Below are 21,509 nucleotides of genomic sequence, written 5' to 3'. Positions count from 1 at the left end.
TCAGCAGGATGTGGGGCATTGTTATTAGGAAGGACGTCTACCATGAATGGATCGCAAAAATAATGGTTATCAAATCTAATTTTATTTCAAATGTAAACAAATTTATTTATATAGCCCTTCGTTCATCAGCTGATATCTCAAAGTGCTATACAGAAACCCAGCCTAAAACCCCAAACAGCAAGCAATGCAGGTGTAGAAGCACGGTGGCTAGGAAAAACTCCCTAGAAAGGCCAAAACCTAGGAAGAAACCTAGAGAGGAACTAGGCTATGAGGGGTGGCCAGTCCTCTTCTGGTTGTGCCTGGTGGAGATTATAACAGAACATGGCCAAAATGTTCATAAATGACCAGCATGGTCAAATAATAATAATCACAGGCAGAACAGTTGAAACTGGAGCAGCAGCACGGCCAGGTGGACTGGGGACAGCAAGGAGTCATCATGCAGGGTAGTCCTGAGGCATGGTCCTAGGGCTCAGGTCCTCCGAGAGAGAGAAAGAAAGAGAGAATTAGAGAGAGCATACTTAAATTCACACAGGACACAGATAAGACAGGATAAGTACTCCAGATATAACAAAACCCCACCCACTTTGCCAAGGCACAGCCCCCACACCACTAGAGGGATATCTTCAACCACCAACTTACCATCCTGAGACAAGGCCGGGTATAGCCCACAAAGATCTCCGCCACGGCCCAACCCAGACAGGAAGATCACATCCATGACTCAACCCACTCAAGTGACGCACCCCTCCTAGGGACGGCATGAAAGAGCACCAGTAAGCCAGTGACTCAGCCCCTGTAATAGGGTTAGAGGCAGAGAATCCCAATGGAAAGAGGGGAACCGGCCAGGCAGAGACAGCAAGGGCAGTTCGTTGCTCCAGAGTCTTTCCGTTCACCTTCACACTTCTGGGCCAGACTACACTCAATCATATGACCCACGGTAAGCAAGCCCATGCAATGCTTTGTAGGTTAGCAGTAAAACCTTGAAATCAGCCTTTACCTTGACAGGAAGCCAGTGTAGGGAGGCTAGCACTGGAGTAATATGATGACATTTTTTGGTTCTAGTCAGGATTCTAGCAGCCATATTTAGCACTAACTGAAGTTTATTTAGTGCTTTATCCGGGTAGCCGGAAAGTAGAGCATTGCAGTAGTCTAACCTAGAAGTAACAAAAGCATGGATACATTTTTCTGCATCATTTTTGGACAGAAAGTTTCTGATTTTTGCAATGTTACGTAGATGGAAAAAAAAAACTGTCCTTGAAACAGTCTTGATATGTTCGTCAAAAGAGAGATCGGGGTCCAGAGTAACGCCGAGGTCCTTCGCAGTTTTATTTGAGACGACTGTACAACCATTAAGATTAATTGTCAGATTCAACAGAAGATCTCTTTGTTTCTCGGGACCTAGAACAAGCATATCTGTTTTGTCCGAGTTTAAAAGTAGAACGTTTGCAGCCATCCACTTCCTTATGTCTGAAACACAGGCTTCTAGTGAGGGCAATTTTGGGGCTTCACCATGTTTCATTGCAATGTACAGCTGTATGTCATCCGCATAGCAGTGAAAGTTAACATTATGTTTTCGAATGACATCCCCAAGAGGTCAAATATATAGTGAAAACAATAGTGGTCCTAAAACGGAACCTTGAGGAACACTGAAATTTACAGTTGATTTGTCAGAGGACAAACCATTTACAGAGACAAACGGATATCTTTCCGACAGATAAGATCTAAACCAGGCCAGAACTTGTCCATGTAGACCAATTTGGGTTTCCACTCTCCAAATGAATGTGGTGATTGATGGTATCAAAAGCAGCACTAAGATCTAGGAGCACGAGGACAGATGCAAAGCCTCGGTCTGATGCCATTAAAAGGTAATTTACCACCTTCACAAGTGCAGTCTCAGTGCCATGATGGGGTCTAAAACCAGACTGAAGCATTTCGTATACATTGTTTGTTTTCGGGAAGGCAGTGAGTTGCTGCACAACAGCCTTTTCTAACATTTTTGAGAGGAATGGAAGATTCGATATAGGCCGATAGTTTTTTATATTTTCTGGGTCAAGGTTTGGCTTTTTCAAGAGAGGCTTTATTACTGCCACTTTTAGTGAGTTTGGTACACATCCGGGGGATAGAGAGCCGTTTATTATGTTCAACATAGGAGGGCCAAGCACAGGAAGCAGCTCTTTCAGTAGTTTAGTTGGAATAGGGTCCAGTATGCAGCTTGAATGTTATGACCACACCTCATCAATATAAATATTATGGGGAGACCTATATTTTTGTCAACGCACATACTTGGATAATAATGACAAAACCAACATCTCTAGTAATACCCGTCCGAATAGGGCTATAACATGTAAAAGAATAGGCTTATCAGCATCGAGTGCGCAGTATCATCGCATGGGATCTGTGGAGGCTGCACACAGCAGAAATATCACGGAAATATTATAGATGTTACTTCTTACATCACCTTCTATATTCAAACAAAATAGTCCTTTAATATGCAACTGGGGGACATCATGCTCTTGCCAGTCCTCTGAAACGCAAATATAACCTTTCTAGTAGGACGCAACAATGAGGTGTATGTGTGTGTGCATCCCATTCAGCGTGTTTTTGGAGTTGAGCAAGATTCGACTTCAATCACAGGAGTCGGAGTCGACTCCAAAAATCCTGAAGTCGCGCACCACTGGAACCGCGTTCAGCAGGACCATTTTTTAAAAATTGTTTTATTTTATTTAACCTTTATTTAACTAGGCAAGTCAGTTAAGAACAAATTCTTATTTACAATGACGGCCTACCAAAAGGTAAAGGTAAATTGCACAGAGACTACAATACATCATATACAAAGCAGCTACAACTGTCAGTAAGAGTGTCCATGATTGAGTCTTTGAATGAAGAGGTTGAGATAAAACTGTCCAGTTTGAGTGTTTGTTGTAGCTTGTTCCAGTCAAGATTTTGGCCAATGTTCAGATAGAAATGTATTATGCAGAACAAACACAGCTATCTCTTTAGGTGGTTTTACTGTTCTTTGTGTTGGGGAATTTTCTGTTCTTATTTATTTTCATTATATCTAATTTATTGTATTTATTTATTTTCCTTAATGTCCTTGTTTCTCATCCAATTTAGCTTTTAGTATTTGGCATTCCTAAAATACAAAACCAGTGATTGCTACTCTTATCATGTGAATAAGGACTTTAGCCTTGTCATATTGCAGTTGCATCTTATGACTGTTTACAGCAGCAAAGCTTGAGAATAGACAGTCTCAAATCTTATATTAGCCAAAAACTCAATCACAACTTCTTGGCTGGAGAGTTGCTGGCTGCGTGACGTCTCGCTGAGCCAGCTTAGAGGGTGAGGTCAGGTCTCAGTTTCTTTAAGCTCCGGAACCCAGTCTCACCTTCAAAGTCCCAGAGTCTATTTACCATGCTAGGAGGGAAGAAGGTTCCAGAGGAAAGTGTTTCGGGTGGGCCACAGAAAGGAGATGACCCTCCGCTGGTTGTCCACCCAACTTTGGAGACACCGTGTGATGGGTCTCCTGCTAGCTTTGTGTGTCACCTTGTTACTCATGCTCCTGGCTACTCAGTCATTGCAGCATCCAAGGTAAGGGACAGTCTGTCTCTCTCTTTCTCCCCACACCATTATGCACTGTCTGTAGCTGTAGGTGGTGGTAAAACTAATAGATTTAGCTCAGTGGTTATTGTGAATGTACCAGAAAAATTCTACATATACTTGTGTAAATGCGTTACGGATTAAAAAAGATTTTACATACAGAATTGATTACCGAGGAGTTTTTTGTCATGGCATACAGCTAAGCTGCATAAGTCCTGTTGAGACTTTGTTTACCTAGACGTATGATGAAATCCTCTGTCTCTTTCCTTTTTCGAAAGCCACTATGCAGGGCACAAGGGCCATAAGGTGGAGGAGAGGGGAGCACTTTCCGACAATGCTCTTCCAAACTACCCCGTCCCATCCCACACTGCCCCTAACAGGAGGAAGGCGGTTCAGACAACCAATCTGCAGCATCAAAGAGACCCCAATGGGTACACCTTTATGAGGACAAGGAGGAGCCCTCCACCTGTAGCTTTCCTCAAAACACACAAGACTGGAAGCAGCACTGTTCAGAATCTGATGTTCCGCCTTGGGGAGAAGGAGAACCTCACTTTCGCCTTCCCCTATTACGCATACCAGTTCAGCTACCCAGATAGGTATGGGCACGACCACTATCTCCTGTAAGATACGGTTACCTCTATTCATCTGATGAGTAGATATGTTCTATTGCAATGTTCAGATTATCAAATTTACTGTCAGGTCTCTGGTACATTTGGAGCCCCTCCATTTGGTGGATATTAACTGCAGATAACTTTCACTGCTTTAACGTGCTTAACCTTCCTTATGGCTCCAGGTTCCGAGCAGACTTTGTAGATGAGCTGCCACCGGGTTCCTCTCAGTTCGACATGCTCTGCAGCCACATGCGGCTGGACCTGGGACAGCTGAAACAGGTGATGCCCAGGAACACCATCTATATCACCCTGCTGCGTGATCCTCTACAGACCTTTGAGTCCGTTTTCAGCTACTACACTTCCACTGTACCCGCCTTCACTCTAGCCAAAAAGGCAGCTGACACAGCTAACAGGAAGTCCGCCCTCTCGGTCTTCCTGGAGGCCCCAGAGTCCTACTGGGACCCTACAGAACCTGGGAATGGCCTAGCCAGGAACCCTATGAGCTTTGACCTGGGCCTCAGCAGCCAAGAGTGGAACGCATCCTGGCCCATGGAGCTGACTCAGCTGGAGGAGGCCTTCCAGCTGGTGATGATCGCTGAGCACTTTGATGAGTCTCTGGTTCTCCTCGGGGCTCTGCTGCAGCTGGAGCCTGAGGAGCTGGCCTATGTGCACCTGAACGTCCGCGCCCCATCGGACATCACCCCGCTGGAGGATGACACCAAGGCCAGGCTCTGGGCCTGGAACAGTCTGGACGTGCTGCTCTACAACTTATTTCTGCAGGTGTTCTGGGAGAAAGCTGAGCAGTATGGCCTGGGGAGACTGAAAAGGGAGGTGGCCCTACTGAGGGCCTCCACACAGAGACTCAGACAGAAGTGTGTGGCCAGAGAAGGAGTCCCCCCTGGTGAGCTGGAGGACCTGGTCAGGCCCTGGCAGACCGACACAGTCACCATCCTGGGATACAAGGTACGAGGGAACCTGACTCTGCAGGAAGAGGGGCTCTGTGTGCGACTAGTGCTGCCTGAGCTACAGTACCACTCTCACCTGTATTTCCAGCAGTATGGCCATGACATGAGGTCCATACCTACAGACTAATGTGCAGCACTTTCCCTTTTAGATACTACACCACTCAGAATTTCTGCTTTTGATGTACTTTTCCAATAAACCAAAAATACTAACATTGTTAGGTCTCTTTCCAAATGTATTTTTATTTTTTAAATGTGGACCTTCTTGTTAAAGTACTATAACGACCTTAATTCAACTCCTAGCGACCTAATCAAGAGATGTTAGCCTCTTGGAAAAGCTAAGAGGCATAGTTACGCCACTTCCTGTCGGATTATGGCTGATCTTTTTACTAGAAGATCAAGGAAATTATTTTAGCTATAATCATAAATTCAGTAAATTATTGGGATTTTTTGGGTGGGGAGAAACCCCTCTTCAGTTATCAAACAAATGTATTTATAAAGCCCTTTTTACATCAGCAGGTCACAAAGTGCTATACAGAAACCCTACCTAAAACCCAAAATAACAAGCAATGTAGTAGCACTGTAAGGTATCCTTTAAACATATAATTCAAATTTGTATGGCCTAAACTAAAATCAGTCTGATGAAGTTGAGTGATTTTATTTATTTTTTACTGAGCTTTTATTGAATGCATTGTGCCACTCATTTTCCATGTAAAAAAATATTCATCCCAAAAACAACAGGGCAAATGCAACCCCATATTGCCCAGAATGTTGGCTGATAGCAATTTAAAAAATATTATTTTATACTCTCCCCACTCAACCACAAAACCAACATCTCTAAGACAAATTGATTCCTTCACCGGTTCCATGTGCACATCACAAGGTCTAAGGAATCCAATTTCCTAATCCATTCACAGAGCAGACATCCTGTCACATGACGTCAAACAGCAGCTCAGAGTCTAATGCTGGACAAAGTAGTTCAACAAAAGGTTGTAGTGGAGAGGACTATGGGATGAGCAGCCTATCTACACAATGATGAAATGGGGTCAGTTAGTGTCTTTCAGCCAGGCATAGAGTCACCCATGACTTCATGTAGAATAGTAAACAACCAAGTTGAAGGCAGGTTATTTAACGTAAGAACCTCAAAACCATACTAATATCAAAACCTTAAATTAAAATCAATTATACAAAAACCTTCATTTAAAAACATTGTTAAATTCATAAACACGTCCCCTTAAAACAAATAATTAGCCCAAACAAATAAATACACAAGAATAGTGTCATTGGCCTGTTCTATTCAGCAACACCTCACCCAGCCTGGTTATTGCCTGTGGAGGTTGGGGATAAAGGCTAATGCTGGAGCATGTGTCCCGTCAGTAGCTGCCACTGATAAAGCTCAGTTCAGTAACCGTGTGTATGAGTTGGTATGTGAATTATGTTCCCTGCTGGCCACATTCAGTCAGTCTGTTCACAGCACCCTTAGCGGAGTTGCCAACAACCGGATGTTCCAGTTCAGGGATACAGCTAATTCAACCTAGCTTAGAACTTTTATACCTGCTACGTTAATTCACAATAACACAAACTCATCCATGCTGTTGCTGTTATTGGTCCTTCTCAGCCTCGCCTTGTCCTTGGTCAGGATGTGGGTGATAGAGTTTGGGGGTGCATCGCTCTCATCCTCCTGCCCCCCATCCTGTCCCTGACCCTCTGCAATGGTGAAGATGGGGTACTTTTCTGTTGATGATGAGAGAGCCTGGGGAAGAGAAAGAGATGAATGAGAGAACCAACTCTAGGAGCCCTTATATTTCCCGTCATCTCGATTTAACCATTAACCAATGACTGTATTACAACATACTGTAAAAGCAATAATGTACTTGGCTCCTTGCGACTAAAACATCTGCATCAGTTATACAGCACACTATTCATATATGTATATTTGATCTCAAGAGTAAACAGCATCTTGGCCAGGGTTCAAATCCATAGCCAGCCTATTCCCCTGACATGGACACCACAAATAAAATCAAGTTGGTCACATTCACAGGATACAGGGTATAAACGGTACAGTGAAATGCTTACTTGCAAGCTTTCCTCAACAGTGCAATATCCATTTATAAAAAGAATACACAATAAGTAATACAAAGTAGTAACAAAACCTTTTTAATGTTTAGAATTATGTTTGGAAATATATACACAAAAATAATATACAGTACAGCTTAGATAAATAATAAATAGTAGCAGCAATAGTGCCTGTGTGTGTGTGCCCCACATACCGTGCTAACAGCTGAGCACAGTAACTCAAATTCCTTCTGGCTCTTGGCATAAAAGCCTATAGTGCAGCTGGGATCCATGCGACTGAAGGAGATCTTCCTGGGACACTTACAGTGAAACGACTGCAGGGGGAGTGGAGAGGAGAAGGCCCCATTAAGGCGAGAGATGGTGGCGTCAGGGTAGCCCAGTTTCTAGACCGAGTTTTTATCACGAAAGCGTGGCCAACAGGCACAGACAGGTTGGTAAATAAGTGGCTTAGTGTTACACTGCTAGACCGAGATGCAATCTTGGCCTAGGACCTGGTCTAGAGTCATGGATATAGAATAATGTATAGGGTTTGCAAACAACACAGACAGCCAAAACAGGAAGAGAGCGCCCCTTCCATTACCTTTAAGGGGAAGTTATCCTGTGTAATATCCACTGTGGACTGGCTGTAGTGGGGGTCCAAGCACAACAGCTGTTCATCTAGCACAGGAGACATGAGCATGGTCAGTGTGAGGGTACAAGGACTGTAAAAATTACAGAATGACAACAGGAAGACCATACACCTACCTTGGTACCCAACGAAGAACAGAGAGTGCTTGGGTTTGCCACCAATGATTCCAATGCAGCATTCTAACCTCAGGAGATTCTATGGAAAGAAAAACACAAGAATGGTTTACCAATCTCTCACTGTGTTCTGTGGTTGTCAGTGTCTGTGTGCATGTCTCTAGCATGTTACTCTGACTTGACACATACTTTGACACATTTGATGTAGGTGGTGTTGAGGACTTCTCCTCCCAGGCGCACAGGGACCAGGATGATGACAGACTTCCAGGCTGGACTGGGTCCTGTGGAGCCCTCAGATAGAGGTCTCTCACACAGCCTCACCACATCATCTATGTACACTATACAGGGACCACATAATGATACAACCTATTACTATGGTCTGATGGGCACCCTGCCAAATAGTGAGAATGAAATAACAAGGGAACACTCACCAGTGCAGTCCTGTGCTACATACACTGTCAGATTGGACACCTCTGCTGATGCTGCGTCAACAGCCTTACTAAAACAAACAGACAGCCCACATCACTAAGGGAAGATGTATTGTATGGAATGCAGATGGCTGGGGGGGGGGGGGGGGGGCAGGTTTAGCTTCTAAGTTCTCACCGAAGAATGTGTGCTACGATGGAGGGGCCGTACCAGTCCCCTGCCTTCTTCCCTGAGCTTGTGCCCTGTTCCACCAGCTGATGCAGCCCGAACGGGGCGATGGGATGGTCCCCAAACCAGGACACCACCCGTCTGTGAGTAACTTCAGTCCGGCTCTCCAGGAAGGACTCTATGCTCTTCCTCCTTCCCTTCTTAGTCACCTCTGGACCCAAGGAGCGAGACTCCTGTACCTCCATGTCATCTTTGGACACATGGTTGGCAGAGAGCCAGGTCCAGCCTGGCAACAATAGAGAGACAAGGGACAAGGCTAAGTAGTGATAAACTGTAGTAGTGTGTTACTCAGGAGATACTTTGAGATGCTGCTGGAAACATGTACCTGTATGTATGTATGTATGTACCTGTATGTATGCATGTATGTATGTATGCATGTATGTATGTATGTATGTACCTGTATGTATGACCCACGTGCACAAGTGCGTTTTTTATTTTACCTGGCGGCAGCAGGTGTAGCAGCAGCCCCTGTGCCAGGAGCATCTGTCCACTGCGCAGCATGCAGCCCCACCCACTGTCTGTGGTCAGAGAGGAACCATCCAGCTGTGGGAAGCCCCGCCTGTACGTCAGCCACAGCAGAGTGGCAAAGGCCCGGCGAAAGCACTCCCTCTCCACTGACAAAATAAAGGACAGACACTGTCCTTGAATATATAACATTTTCTCAAATCCAGTTACATACCAGTTAGGTGTGGGTCTTTAATTGAAGGTCCCCAAGAACACATTCTTAAATGGAAGAAGTTTGGAACAACCAAGACTCTTCCTAGAGCTGGCCTCCCAGCAAACTGAGCAGTTACCCAACCAACAGAACATCTCTCACCTCCTTGACTGAGCAGATAAGACTGTCCAAGCATGGTCAGAGGAGAGGTCTTGCTGAAGCGGGCCTTTGACTTGAACGACCAGACTGGATGGGCAAAGGAAAGCAAACTATAAAATGACAAACAATAACTTGCCCAAGCCTCCCCCATTTCTCCTTCACCCAAATCCAGATAGCTGATGTTCTGAAAGAGCTGCAAAATCTGGACCCCTACAAACCAGCCGGGATAGACCATCTGGACCCTCTAAGATTATCTGCTGAAATTGTTGCAACCCCTATTACTAGCCTGTTCAACCTCTCTTTCGTATCGTCTGAGATTCCCATAGATTGGAAAGCTGCCATGGTCATCCCCCTCTACAAAGGGGGATACACTCTAGACCCAAATTGCTACAGACCTATATCTATCCTAACATGCCTTTCTAAGGTCTTTGAAAGCCAAGTCAACAAACAGATTACCGACCATTTCTAAACCCACTTTACCTTCTCCGCTATGCAATCTGGTTTCAGAGCTGGTCATGGGTGCACCTCAGCCACACTCAAGGTCCTAAATGACATCATAACCGCCATCAATAAGAGACATTACTGTACAGCCGTATTCATCGACCTGGCTAAGGCTTTCGACTCTGTCAATCACAACATTCTTATTGGCAGACTCAACAGCCTTGGTTTCTCAAATTATTGCCTCACCTGGTTCACCAACTATTTCTCTGATAGAGTTCAGTGTGTCAAATCAGAGGGCCTGTTGTCCGGACCTCTGGCAGTCTATGGGGGTGCCACAGGGTTCAATTCTCGGGCCGACTCTTCTCTGTATACATCAATGATGTTGCTCTTTCTGCTGGTGATTCTTTGATCCACCTCTTACGCAGACGACACCATTCTGTATACCTCTGGCCCTACTTTGGACACTGTGTTAACTAACTTCCAGACAAGCTTCAATGCCATACAACTCTCTTTCCGTGGCCTCCAACTGCTCTTAAATGCATGCACTTCAAACAATCGCTGCCCGCACCCGCCCACCCGTCCAGCACCACTACTCTGGATGGTTCTGACTTAGAATATGTGGAAACTACAAATACCTAGATGTCTGGTTAAACTGTAAACTCTCCTTCCAGACTCACATTAAACCAAATCCAATCTAAATCTAGAATCAGCTTCCTATTTCGCAACAAAGCATCCTTCACTCATGCTGCCAAACATACCCTCGTAAAACTGACCATCCTACCGATCCTCGATATTTACAAAATAGCCTCCAACACTCTACTCAACAAATTGGATGCAGTCTATCACAGTGCCATCCATTTTGTCACCAAAGCCCCATATAGTGCCCACCACTGCGACCTGTATGCTCTCGTTGGCTGGCCCTCATTTCATACTCGTCGCCAAACCCACTGGCTCCAGGTCATCTACAAGTCTCTGCTAGGTAAAGCCCTGCCTTATCTCAGCTCACTGGTCACCATAGCAGCACCCGCTCCAGCAGGTATATCTCACTGGTCACCCACAAAGCCAATTCTTCCTTTGGCCGCCTCTCCTTCCAGTTCTCTGCTGCCAATGACTGGAACGAACTGCAAAAATCACTAAAGCTGGAGACTCATATCTCCCTCACTAGCTTTAAGCACCAGCTGTCAGAGCAGCTCACATATCACTGCACTTGTATATAGCCCATTTGTAATTAGCCATCCAACTACCTCAGCCCCATACTGTATTTATTTATTTTAGAGGTCGACCGATAAATCGGAATGGCCGGTAATTTGACGACAATGTAAATTTTTTCTACACCTTTATTTCATCTTTATTTAACTAGGCAAGTCAGTTAAGACATTCTTATTTTCAATGACGGCCTAGGAACAGTGAGTTAACTGCCTTGTTCAGGGGCAGAATGACAGATTTTGTCAGCTCAGGGATTCAATCTTGCAACCTTATGGTTAACTAGTCCAACGCTCTAACCACCTGCCTCACGAGGAGCCCGCCTGTTACGCGAATGCAGTAAGAAGCCAAGGTAAGTTGCTAGCTAGCATTAAACTTAATCATAATCACCAGTTATAACTACACATGGTTGATGATAGTTTATCTAGCGTGTCCTGCATTGCATATAATCGATGCAGTGACTGTCGTTGCTCCAACGTGTACCTAACCATAAACACCAATGCCTTTCTTAAAATCAATACACAGAAGTATATATTTTTTAAACCTGCATATTTAGCTAAAATAAATCTAGGTTAGCAGGCAATATTAACCAGGTGAAATTGTGTCACTTCTCTTGCGTTCATTACACACAGAGTCAGGGTATATACAACAGTTTGGGCCGCTTGGCTCATTCCAAACTAATTTGCCAGAATTGTACGTATTTATGACATAACGTTGAAGGTTGTGCAATGTAACAGGAATATTTAGACTGATGGATGCCACCCGTTAGATAAAATACGGAACGGTTCCGTATTTCATTGAAAGAATAAACGTCTCGTTTGAGTTGATAGTTTTTCGGATTCGATCATATTAATGACCTAAGGCTCGCATTTCTGTGTGTTATGTTATAATTAAGTCTATGATTTGATAGAGCAGACTGACTGAGTGAGAGGCACCAGCAGACTCATAAGCATGCATTCAAACAGCACTTTCGTGCATTTTGCCAGCAGCTCTGCTGTTTATGACTTCAAGCCTATCAACTCCTGAGATTAGGCTGGTGTAACGATGTGATGTGAAATGGCTAGCTAGTTAGCAGGGTGCGCACTAATAGCGTTTCAAACGTCACTCACTCTGCGACTTGGGAGTAGTTGTTCCCCTTGCTCTGCAAGGGCCACGGCTTTTGTGGAGCAATGGGTAACGCTGCTACGAGGGTGGTTGTTGTCGTTGTGTTCCTGGTTCGAGCCCAGGTAGGAGCGAGGAGAGGTACGGAAGCTATACGGTTACACTGGCATACTAAAGTGCCTAAAAGAACACCCAATAGTCAAAGGTATATGAAATACAAATGGCAGAGAGAGAAATATTCCTATAATAACTACAACCTAAAACTTCTTACCTGGGAATATTGAAGACTGGAACCACCAGAAAGGAACCACCAGCTTTCATATGTTCTCATTTTCTGAGCAAGTAACTTAAACGTTAGCTTTCTTACATGGCACATATTGCACTTTTGCTTTCTTCTCCAACACTTTGTTTTTGCATTATTTAAACCAAATTGAACATGTTTCATTATTTATTTGAGGCTAAATTGATTTTATTGATGTACACTGCACAAAAAAATAAAGGGAACACTTAAACAACACAATGTAACTCCAAGTCAATCACACTTCTGTGAAATCAAACTGTCCACTTAGGAAGCAACACTGATTGACAATAAATTTCACATGCTGTTATGCAAATGGCATAGACAACAGGTGGAAATTATAGGCATTTAGCAAGACACCCCCAATAAAGGAGTGGTTCTGCAGGTGGTGACCACAGACCACTTCTCAGTTCCTATGCTTCCTGGCTCATGTTTTGGTCACTTTTGAATGCTGGCGGTGCTTTCACTCAGGTGGTAGCATGAGACGGAGTCTACAACCACACAAGTGGCTCAGGTAGTGCAGCTCATCCAGGATGGCACATCAATGCGAGCTGTGGCAAGAAGGTTTGCTGTGTCTGTCAGCGGTGTCCAGAGCATGGAGGCGCTACCAGGAGACAGGCCAGTACATCAGGAGACGTGGAGGAGGCCGTAGGAGGGCAACAACCCAGCAGCAGGACCGCTACCTCCGCCTTTGTGCAAGGAGGAGCACTGCTAGAGCCCTGCAAAATGACCTCCAACAGGCCACAAATGTGCATGTGTCTGCTCAAACGGTCAGAAACAGACTCCCTGAGGGTGGTATTTATTTTTTTATTTTACCTTTATTTAACCAGGTAGGCAAGTTGAGAACAAGTTCTCATTTACAATTGCGACCTGGCCAAGATAAAGCAAAGCAGTTCGACAGATACAACAACACAGAGTTACACATGGAGTAAAACAAACATACAGTCAATAATAAAGTATAAACAAGTCTATATACAATGTGAGCAAATGAGGTGAGAAGGGAGGTAAAGGCAAAAAAGGCCTTGGTGGCAAGGTAAATACAATATAGCAAGTAAAACACTGGAATGGTAGTTTTGCAATGGAAGAATGTGCAAAGTAGAAATAAAAATAATGGGGTGCAAAGGAGCAAAATAAATAAATAAATTAAATACAGTTGGGAAAGAGGTAGTTGATAGGGCTAAATTATAGGTGGGCTATGTACAGGTGCAGTAATCTGTGAGCTGCTCTGACAGTTGGTGCTTAAAGCTAGTGAGGGAGATAAGTGTTTCCAGTTTCAGAGATTTTTGTAGTTCGTTCCAGTCATTGGCAGCAGAGAACTGGAAAGAGAGGCGGCCAAAGAAAGAATTGGTTTTGGGGGTGACTAGAGAGATATATCTGCTGGAGCGTGTGCTACAGGTGGGAGATGCTATGGTGACCAGCGAGCTGAGATAAGGGGGGACTTTACCTAGCAGGGTCTTGTAGATGACATGGAGCCAGTGGGTTTGGCGACGAGTATGAAGCGAGTATGAGGGCCCGACATCCACAGGTGGGGGTTGTGCTTACAGCCCAACACTGTGCAGGACGTTTGGCATTTGCCAGAGAACACCAAGATTGGCAAATTCGCCACTGGCGCCCTGTGCTCTTCACAGATGAAAGCAGGTTCACACTGAGCACATGTGACAGACGTGACAGAGTCTGGAGATGCCCTGGAGAACGTTCTGCTGCCTGCAACATCCTCCAGCATGACCGGTTTGGCGGTGGGTCAGTCATGGTGTGGCATTTCTTTGGGGGCCGCACAGCCCTCCATGTGCTCGCCAGAGGTAGCCTGACTGCCATTAGGTACCGAGATGAGATCCTCAGACCCCTTGTGAAACCATATGCTGGTGCGGTTGGCCCTGGGTTCCTCCTAAAGCAAGACAATGCTAGACCTCATGTGGCTGGAGTGTGTCAGCAGTTCCTGCAAGAGGAAGGCATTGATGCTATGGACTGGCCCGCCCATTCCCCAGACCTGAATCCAATTGAGCACATCTGGGACATCATGTCTCGCTCCATCCACCAACGCCACATTGCACCACAGACTGTCCAGGAGTTGGCGGATGCTTTAGTCCAGGTCTGGGAGGAGATCCCTCAGGAGACCATCCTCCACCTCATCAGGAGCATGCCCAGGTGTTGTAGGGAGGTCATACAGGCACGTGGAGGCCACACACACTGAGACTAATTTTGACTTGTTTTAAGGACATTACATCAAAGTTGGATCAGCCTGTAGTGTGGTTTTCCACTTTAATTTTGAGTGTGACTCCAAATCCAGACCTCCATGGGTTGATAAATTTGATTTCCATTGATAATTTGTGTGTGATTTTGTTGTCAGCACATTCAACTATGTAAAGAAAAAAGTATTTAATAAGAATATTCCATTAATTCAGATCTAGGATGTGTTATTTTAGTGTTCCCTTTATTTTTTTTAACAGTATATTATATTAAGTTAAAATAAGTATTCATTCAGTATTGTTGTAATTGTCATTATTACAAATACTTTTTTAAATAAAATCGGCATTGAAAAAAATCATAATCGATCGAACTCTAATTTATTTATCTTGCTCCTTTGCACCCCCAGTATCTCTACTTGCACATTCATCTTCTGCACATTCTACCATTCCAGTGTTTAATTGCTATATTGTAATTACTTTGCCACCATGGCCTATGTATTGCCTTTTACTTTTTCTACTGTATTATTGATTAAATGTTTGTTTATTCCATGTGTTACTCTGTGTTGTTGTATGTGTCAAACTGCTTCTCTTTATCTTGGGCAGGTCTCAGTTGCAAATGAGAACTTGTTCTCAACTGGCCTACCTGGTAAAATAAAAAAATGCACCTTTAAAGTGACTGGTCACTTAGGTCAAAACGGTTTTAGGCACACATACCATATTTGACATTGTTCCATGCTGACACCAGCTTGGACTTGAGTCTGCCTCTCTCCTCAGGTTCCTCTGGGTCATCCTGGCTTCCATCAGAGCCCTGAGTTCCCAGAGACATGGTGGAAAGGTGGAACCAATCGTCTGGAGGGTCACCCTCAGGGCTCTGGCCCTCACAGGGAGAACTGGGGTTCATGACTACTGGGCTTGTCCAACTGTCTGGAGGTCGTTTCCTAATGCCATATCAACCTGAGAGTGGACACAGCATTGAGTATTCAGCCAAGAAGAAACCTTGATTACCATCAGGGGCAAAGCTCAGATGTAAGCTGAGAGATATTGACTGCACAGATCATAGTAGTAGCTTATACGAAGTATTCTCTCCAGGAAGTAGCTACAAACGTAAGTTAAACTGCATGACATGTTAATAATTTCCCTCAGTGAGTTAGACTGAGGGCATGTGACAAGCTTGTGATGACAGTAAGAATTTCAGACATGTATGGGTTTCTTTCAAATAGATGGACTATAATAAATGTTGCTAGAAGATACCAACCCTACCGTTAGGCTTGTTTACACTGAGCTCCACTGGGGTCGAAACACAATCATGATTAAATTAAGACAATGGGAAGCCAGCATGAGGGTCGGAATATAAATCTCAATGTATGGATGGGATATGTATTATTACTAACGTATGCTAGCTAGCAGTAGCCATTTTCGAATGGCAGTGTCAGCCAATCAGCTCCTTTGTTGTTCAATGCGACTTGCCATTCCATAACGACTGCTGTGGTTATAATCCTGATTGCATTCCGACCCCAGTGCAGCTCAGTTTAAACAATCGTTATGGTAGGGTCAGTATCTTCTGGCAAATAATTGTGGAGCAGCACTTTCTTTTCAGCAGACACTGAAAATGCAGTTACTCACACAGTAGAGCTCCATCTGCCTTCGCATGTAGCAAGTATCCAACTGTTTAATATACATTGAAATATTTTATATCTGGCTAGTCTACAGTGCATTCGAAAATTATTCAGACCCCTTGACTTTTTCCACATTGTTACGTTACAGCCTTATTTTAAACTAGATTAAATAGTCCGTCCCCCCTCAATCTAAACACAATACCCCATAACGGCAAACCAAAAACAGGTTTAGACATTTTGGCAAATGTATATATACAGTGGGGCAAAAAAGTATTTAGTCAGCCACCAATTGTGCAAGTTCTCCCACTTAAAAAAGATGAGGCCTGTAATTGTCATCATAGGTACACTTCAACTATGACAGACAAAATGAGAAAAAAAAATCCAGAAAATCACATTGAAGGATTTTTTATGAAATTATTTGCAAATTATGGTGGAAAATAAGTATTGCCCGGGCAATACACGTTGTGTTATAAGTCAGCACCTGAATTGTTTAACGTAAGTAATACAATTCGTGTTGACAACCAGCTAACATTACAGTGACACGACTAGGGTTGAGGTAACTACATGTCTCAACATTACAGATGAATCGTCAACATGTTTTTCCAACACAATGCCAATGGCAAGCACGTAGGCATTCATTTGTCACTGACGAGCTTCTTGCTGGCTGAATGTGTTCTAACGTTGCATTGTAAAAATATAGCTAACAAAAATATTGTATATTGCTTTCAAATCTTAAGCTAACTCAATGTAGGGAAACTCGCTAGTGAGTGAGCTAATAGGTAATTGACAACGGGTTAACGATATCTAGCTATCCAACGACGTCCATGTCTTTATTATATTCTGTAAACAAGCTAACATTAGCTGTTCTTCTCTCCTGAGCTCTTTATAGTTGGTTATAATTTGTCCTCTTACCTTTACTTACATATGTCATCTTGTATGTTTCACTAACAAACTACTGCCAACGAAATAATCGTCTGAATTAGAGATGACTTTCAAGAACAAGTTATTCCATCATTAGCTAGCGGCCTAACTTCCTGTTTGTCGACTTGGCAATCGGTATCGTGATTGGTCAATAAATGACCAACGTTTCATTTATCCCCATTGATTTACTCCCTCCACAGCGGCGTGTTCAGCTTGACGCAACGTTTTGGAACGTTCATGTATATGCTACGTAAAACAAACATGCCTCTCTGGCGTATAGATTGCTCTACTCCTGAAATGTCTGTCTGCATGTTTGGACAAAGTTTTGCTGAACGTGGCCCTGTTGATATCCATTTAGAAGTTGTCTGTCAAAGTTATGTCTCACAACAAGAACACAAACAGGCACATGGTAATTTAAGGATTATCTTGAAGGATTTTATTACTCTATAGGCTTTTTTTGCATTGGTTTCATAACAGTGCCTAGGGAATAAAATGACATGGACAACAATGAAATGAGAGAAGTGTCATAAAAAAGTCAAAACTCTCAAATAAGTCAACATGGACAGAGGCCATGGTGTATTGCAACTCTCTTATGGAATGACAGAAGTATAACTGCACAAAATATGACAACCACACAGATTTGGTAAATCCTCTCATTTGTAGACTTACAATTTAGAGATATAAATAACAATTCAAAGAACAATGCACAAGTAAACCGTTTGAGAGCAATTGACAAATAATCAAATACAATAAATAAAGTGTAATAAATAGATAAATAAATACATTTGACACAAAATAAAGTGCAATTTCCACGCACACCCCCACATACACAAACACAAGCTTTTAACTAGCATTCATCTAAATATGAGCTGTTTGTCGTTTCCTAGGTGCACTGTATCTGTATCATACATCTCTCTTTATCGGTCATAATACAAACAACAAAAGTTTTTTCAAATTGTATTTAGACAAACAAACAAGTTTCTAGTAGCTATATGAATGGAACAGTGGTTACAATAGAAAATCATGAAGATATGAGGGTAATATCTCGGATAAAATCTAATCTTGTGTCATTCAATTGTGAACTGATTATGTGAAAATTAAATTTTTACCTCAAATACTATGTTCAGGACAGTCGTGTGATGACCACAAGATGGCAGTCTGATACAGGTATGGGCATGAACATATTAAGTTACGTCCCTGATGAAAGTGCTGCCTAGGTCTACGGTGGGCTCTCAGATCTCACTAGGAATTCTACATAGAACTTGCATATACTCATCACTGTAAACAACATATCCCTCAAATAAACTGGCACTTTTATTCGCACATTACATTATACAATGCTAATTTTGCATACATTGAAAAGGGAGAGTTCTAGCCTACGTTGCCAGAGTACGAGTAAGTCTCAAACAAGACTCCCATTCTATAGTATCAATTTCATCACCTGACCACACTTAATTCACACAGAGACATATGGGTTCCTCTTCTTTAGTTCAATTCATTAGCACTGTATTAATTTCAGAACCTAAATAATTGCACATTTCACAATGCCCACTGGGCACAGATGTCAATTCAATGTCTATTCCATGTTGGTTCAACGTAATTTCATTGAAATTACGTGGAAACAACATTGACTTCAACCAGTGAGTGCCCAGTGGGTTGAGTCAATGCAGACAATTCGTAGAACAATATATCTGCTTGCTTGGCTTGTTGCAAACCTTTACCTCCCTAATATCCGTTCATGGGTACATTGTAGGGGACACACAGGAAAATACCTAAAAATCCCATTGCATAGTGCCCCTGTGCAAGTTCAGATAGTCCACCTAAATCCAACCAGGACTCAGCCCTTAAAGCACTCAAACAAATTCATTCAGCTCTCCTTTACACAATACAATTCCAAGTTCCACATTTAGCAAGCAGGTCATCTTCTTTGTCCAGTTAGAAACAGATCTCAATGTGTTACACCAATGCATGTTACACCAATGCAACAATTCTTCTCTCAATCTATTTTCCAGGTACTGTGTGAGAAAAAGAACAGGGTGCTATCTTTAGGTATTTTAACTGAGTGAAAAGATGGCACCGGAGTTGACGGACATGGGTAATGTTCTTCGTGTTGACAGACTGTGACAGAAGCCTGCTTATAGACATGCTGTTTACATTGGGAACATGTGGGGGCTGTTGACATGATGTTCACAGTGTTCACTACCATCAGGTCTGTTAGATTTTTTTCCTCATCTCTTTAAATATTCTCTTTCATCTCTCATGTACAATTTGGAACATGCAAGAAGACACGCTTTTACTATATACATTACACATACAGTACATACACACACACACATTTGAGAACAGCATTAAAGCACATTCCTCAACATATTCTTGTTTTATCTACAGGTCTGTATTTTCTAGCTATTTGGTGTGTTTCTTTAGGCGTACATGTTTTTGTCCCTTTTTTGAGGGCGCCCTGTAGGTGCCTGATATGGTGGCATGATATTCTGTTCCAAAAGGCATTTTCCGGGAGATCCCAGGTTTGTTCCTCACTTGCAGATCAGGAGTGGTGCTTACCTGAATTCCATGTGTTTGCCTTTTCAGGCTGAGCTGAGCCGGTAGGACTTGGAGATGTCCCCTGAGCGCCCCGTCGACTACCTCCAGACGGAGCCTCTGAACTTCCCCGTTTCTCCTCACCGCCCTTGGGCCCTTCCTGGGATCCCATCTTCATAGGCCCCAGCACGTTTTTGGCCACACTGGTCAGCTGAGTCACAAAGCTTGGCTTGTCACCAGGGGAGACGGGGTGTAACTTGCTGGAGCAGGGGGAGGCAGCGGTGGAGGAGGGGGACATAGGGTTCTCCTCCACCACCTCCAGGTGACTCCTCTCCTCCTTGGCCCCTCGGTAGCTGCTCAACGGGACAGAAACCTTATCTGCTCTGGATTTTGTTGAAGCAGGAACTGGGCCTATGGTAAGAGGGGATGGGGCCGGGGTCAGGGCTGGTGCTTGGGTTGGGACTGAAGGAGCAGGTCCTTTAACCTTGGTCTCAGTGGCTTTGTCAATGCCACCCATCCCTCCTTTCAAAGCGCTCTCTCCCATCTGTGTGTCTTTACTTGCCTTGACCAACTCTGTAGCTCCCGCCCTCTGTGTGGTGACTTTGTCTGGACTCACACTCCCTTTCTCCTCACTCTTCTCCTGGCTTCTGCTTGCTGGGGTGGTGTCTGTCTGGACAGCCTGGTGCTTACGCTCCTGGGAGAGCGGACTCTGGGATGTAGCCTGGACTGGGGCCCTGTAAGTGGGTTTAGGGCCACTACTGGCTGTCTCAGAGCTTGGAGCACTAGAGCTTAGAGGTTTGTCTGCTGGGCTGGACTTGGCCCCTGGAGTGGAGGGGGTTGAGGCTGGGCTAGGCTGGGCCTCACCTGGTACTGGTGAAGCTTTTCTCTTCAGAGCCTCACAAGGGGTTAATGTCTTAGCTGTCTCACTAGCGCTGGTCTTGGGCTCTACTTTAATAGGTGTGCTGTCAGTGTGAGGGTCAGATGCTGTAGTCTGGGCAGCTCTCTCCCTCCCTGTCAGCAGTGTGTCCCGGCTCAGGGGCGACTCCTGTCTCCCCAGCCTCCTCACAGGCTTCAGGCACCCTGTCTCTCCAACCGTGGGGGGAGAAGGGGAGGAGGAAGATGAGGGAGAGGGGGGAACGGGCCCGTTCTCTCCCTCCATCTCCAGCAGACTCTGCAGGCTGTGCTCGCAGTGGAAAGACTCCCTCCTGTAGTCCCCATGTGACACCTCCAGGCTGTGCTTACGCATTGACACCCCTCCTGCAAGGGGTGAGGAAGCTGAAGACGAAGATGAAAAGGAGGGTAGGAGGGTTGCACCCAGTTTCTCTGACGACTGAACCCGCTGTAGCAAAGGTGAGCGGGGGGGCTCTGCGCTTTTGGGCCTGGGACGGGCCACAGGGGGAGAGGAGTGGAGCTTGGCTGGGAAGGCCTGGGTGGTGTTGGAGCTACCCACCGTGTGGCCAGACAGGGGTGGGGGAGAGGAGGTAGTGGGGGATGGTGTGTGGGCCAGGGGGGACAGGGGGATGTTGCCAGCTGACTTGCAGCGGGCTGAGCGGTACTGGCGGTGCAGCTTGGGGGAGAGGCCGTGCAGGGAGCTGGGTCTCATGTGCTGGGAGGCAGCCGGAGAGTTAGGGGTGCTGGAGACTGGAGAACTGCTCTGAGAAGTGTTGCCTGAGGAGTGAAGAGGAGACATATAGCAATCATTCAAACTATTATTTTGTTATGTGAGGGTGCAGATGCTAAGAGGAGTGCTGTACAG

The 21,509-nt window shown here is 44.4% G+C and overlaps 3 protein-coding genes and 1 long non-coding RNA gene across 8 annotated transcripts in view; 1 reads left to right on the top strand and 3 right to left on the bottom strand.

Annotated features, from left to right (window-relative positions):
• Positions 1-63: 63 nt before the first annotated feature.
• Positions 64-2,860, bottom strand: LOC149978928 (uncharacterized). The gene is made up of 2 exons (XR_016485998.1): positions 640-2,860; positions 64-476 (listed from the first exon to the last, which is right to left on the bottom strand). It is a non-coding gene; the product is annotated as an uncharacterized LOC149978928 (long non-coding RNA).
• A 417-nt stretch (positions 2,861-3,277) lies between these two features.
• LOC110486524 (galactose-3-O-sulfotransferase 2-like) lies at positions 3,278-5,385 on the top strand. Its single transcript, XM_021558191.3, has 3 exons — positions 3,278-3,585; positions 3,873-4,190; positions 4,388-5,385. Exons 1-3 carry the CDS (start codon positions 3,467-3,469, stop codon positions 5,295-5,297), a joined length of 1,347 nt encoding a protein of 448 aa, XP_021413866.1. The 5' UTR covers positions 3,278-3,466; the 3' UTR covers positions 5,298-5,385.
• Positions 5,386-5,814: 429 nt separating this feature from the next.
• LOC110486523 (cysteine protease atg4da) lies at positions 5,815-17,552 on the bottom strand. Of its 5 annotated transcripts, none has more exons than XM_036941243.2 (11): positions 17,210-17,552; positions 15,396-15,635; positions 9,456-9,539; positions 9,079-9,252; positions 8,588-8,864; positions 8,416-8,483; positions 8,174-8,322; positions 7,988-8,066; positions 7,824-7,900; positions 7,438-7,557; positions 5,815-6,920 (listed from the first exon to the last, which is right to left on the bottom strand). In XM_036941243.2, the coding sequence occupies exons 2-11, from the start codon at positions 15,580-15,582 to the stop codon at positions 6,735-6,737; spliced, it is 1,401 nt and encodes a 466-aa protein (XP_036797138.1). In that variant the 5' UTR covers positions 15,583-15,635; positions 17,210-17,552; the 3' UTR covers positions 5,815-6,734. The 5 variants fall into 5 exon arrangements, with proteins under 5 accessions (XP_036797138.1, XP_036797139.1, XP_036797140.1 ...); XM_036941244.2 differs by having other exon boundaries at positions 17,220-17,438; XM_036941245.2 differs by lacking the exon at positions 9,456-9,539 and having other exon boundaries at positions 17,210-17,428.
• Positions 17,553-17,631: 79 nt separating this feature from the next.
• The window catches only part of LOC110485188 (microtubule-associated serine/threonine-protein kinase 1), a 70,913-nt gene continuing 67,035 nt past the window's right edge, over positions 17,632-21,509 (bottom strand). Inside the window, exon 26 of the mRNA XM_036941242.2 lies at positions 17,632-21,421. Within this exon, the coding sequence (XP_036797137.1) occupies positions 19,761-21,421 (1,661 nt within the window). The 3' untranslated portion in view covers positions 17,632-19,760. The remainder of the gene's footprint in view (positions 21,422-21,509) is intronic.

The sequence above is a fragment of the Oncorhynchus mykiss genome, chromosome 13, assembly GCF_057628025.1.
Source record: "Oncorhynchus mykiss isolate SJ-2025 chromosome 13, ASM5762802v1, whole genome shotgun sequence".
In the NCBI taxonomy this organism is placed as follows: domain Eukaryota; kingdom Metazoa; phylum Chordata; class Actinopteri; order Salmoniformes; family Salmonidae; genus Oncorhynchus; species Oncorhynchus mykiss.
This window is presented reverse-complemented; position numbering and strand designations above follow the sequence as displayed.

Bases quoted from the DNA above. Each gene is read 5' to 3' on its own strand.
- LOC110486524 (XM_021558191.3), top strand. From the start codon at position 3,467: ATGACCCTCCGCTGGTTGTCCACCCAACTTTGGAGACACCGTGTGATG. The intron at 3,586-3,872 runs GTAAGGGACAGT...CTTTTTCGAAAG, and splicing joins CAGTCATTGCAGCATCCAAG to CCACTATGCAGGGCACAAGG. The intron at 4,191-4,387 runs GTATGGGCACGA...TTATGGCTCCAG, and splicing joins CAGTTCAGCTACCCAGATAG to GTTCCGAGCAGACTTTGTAG.
- LOC110486523 (XM_036941243.2), bottom strand. From the start codon at position 15,582: ATGAACCCCAGTTCTCCCTGTGAGGGCCAGAGCCCTGAGGGTGACCCT. The intron at 9,540-15,395 runs GTATGTGTGCCT...TTGCCCATCCAG, and splicing joins ATGGAACAATGTCAAATATG to TCTGGTCGTTCAAGTCAAAG. The intron at 8,323-8,415 runs GTGAGTGTTCCC...GTCCCTGTATAG, and splicing joins TGTAGCACAGGACTGCACTG to TGTACATAGATGATGTGGTG.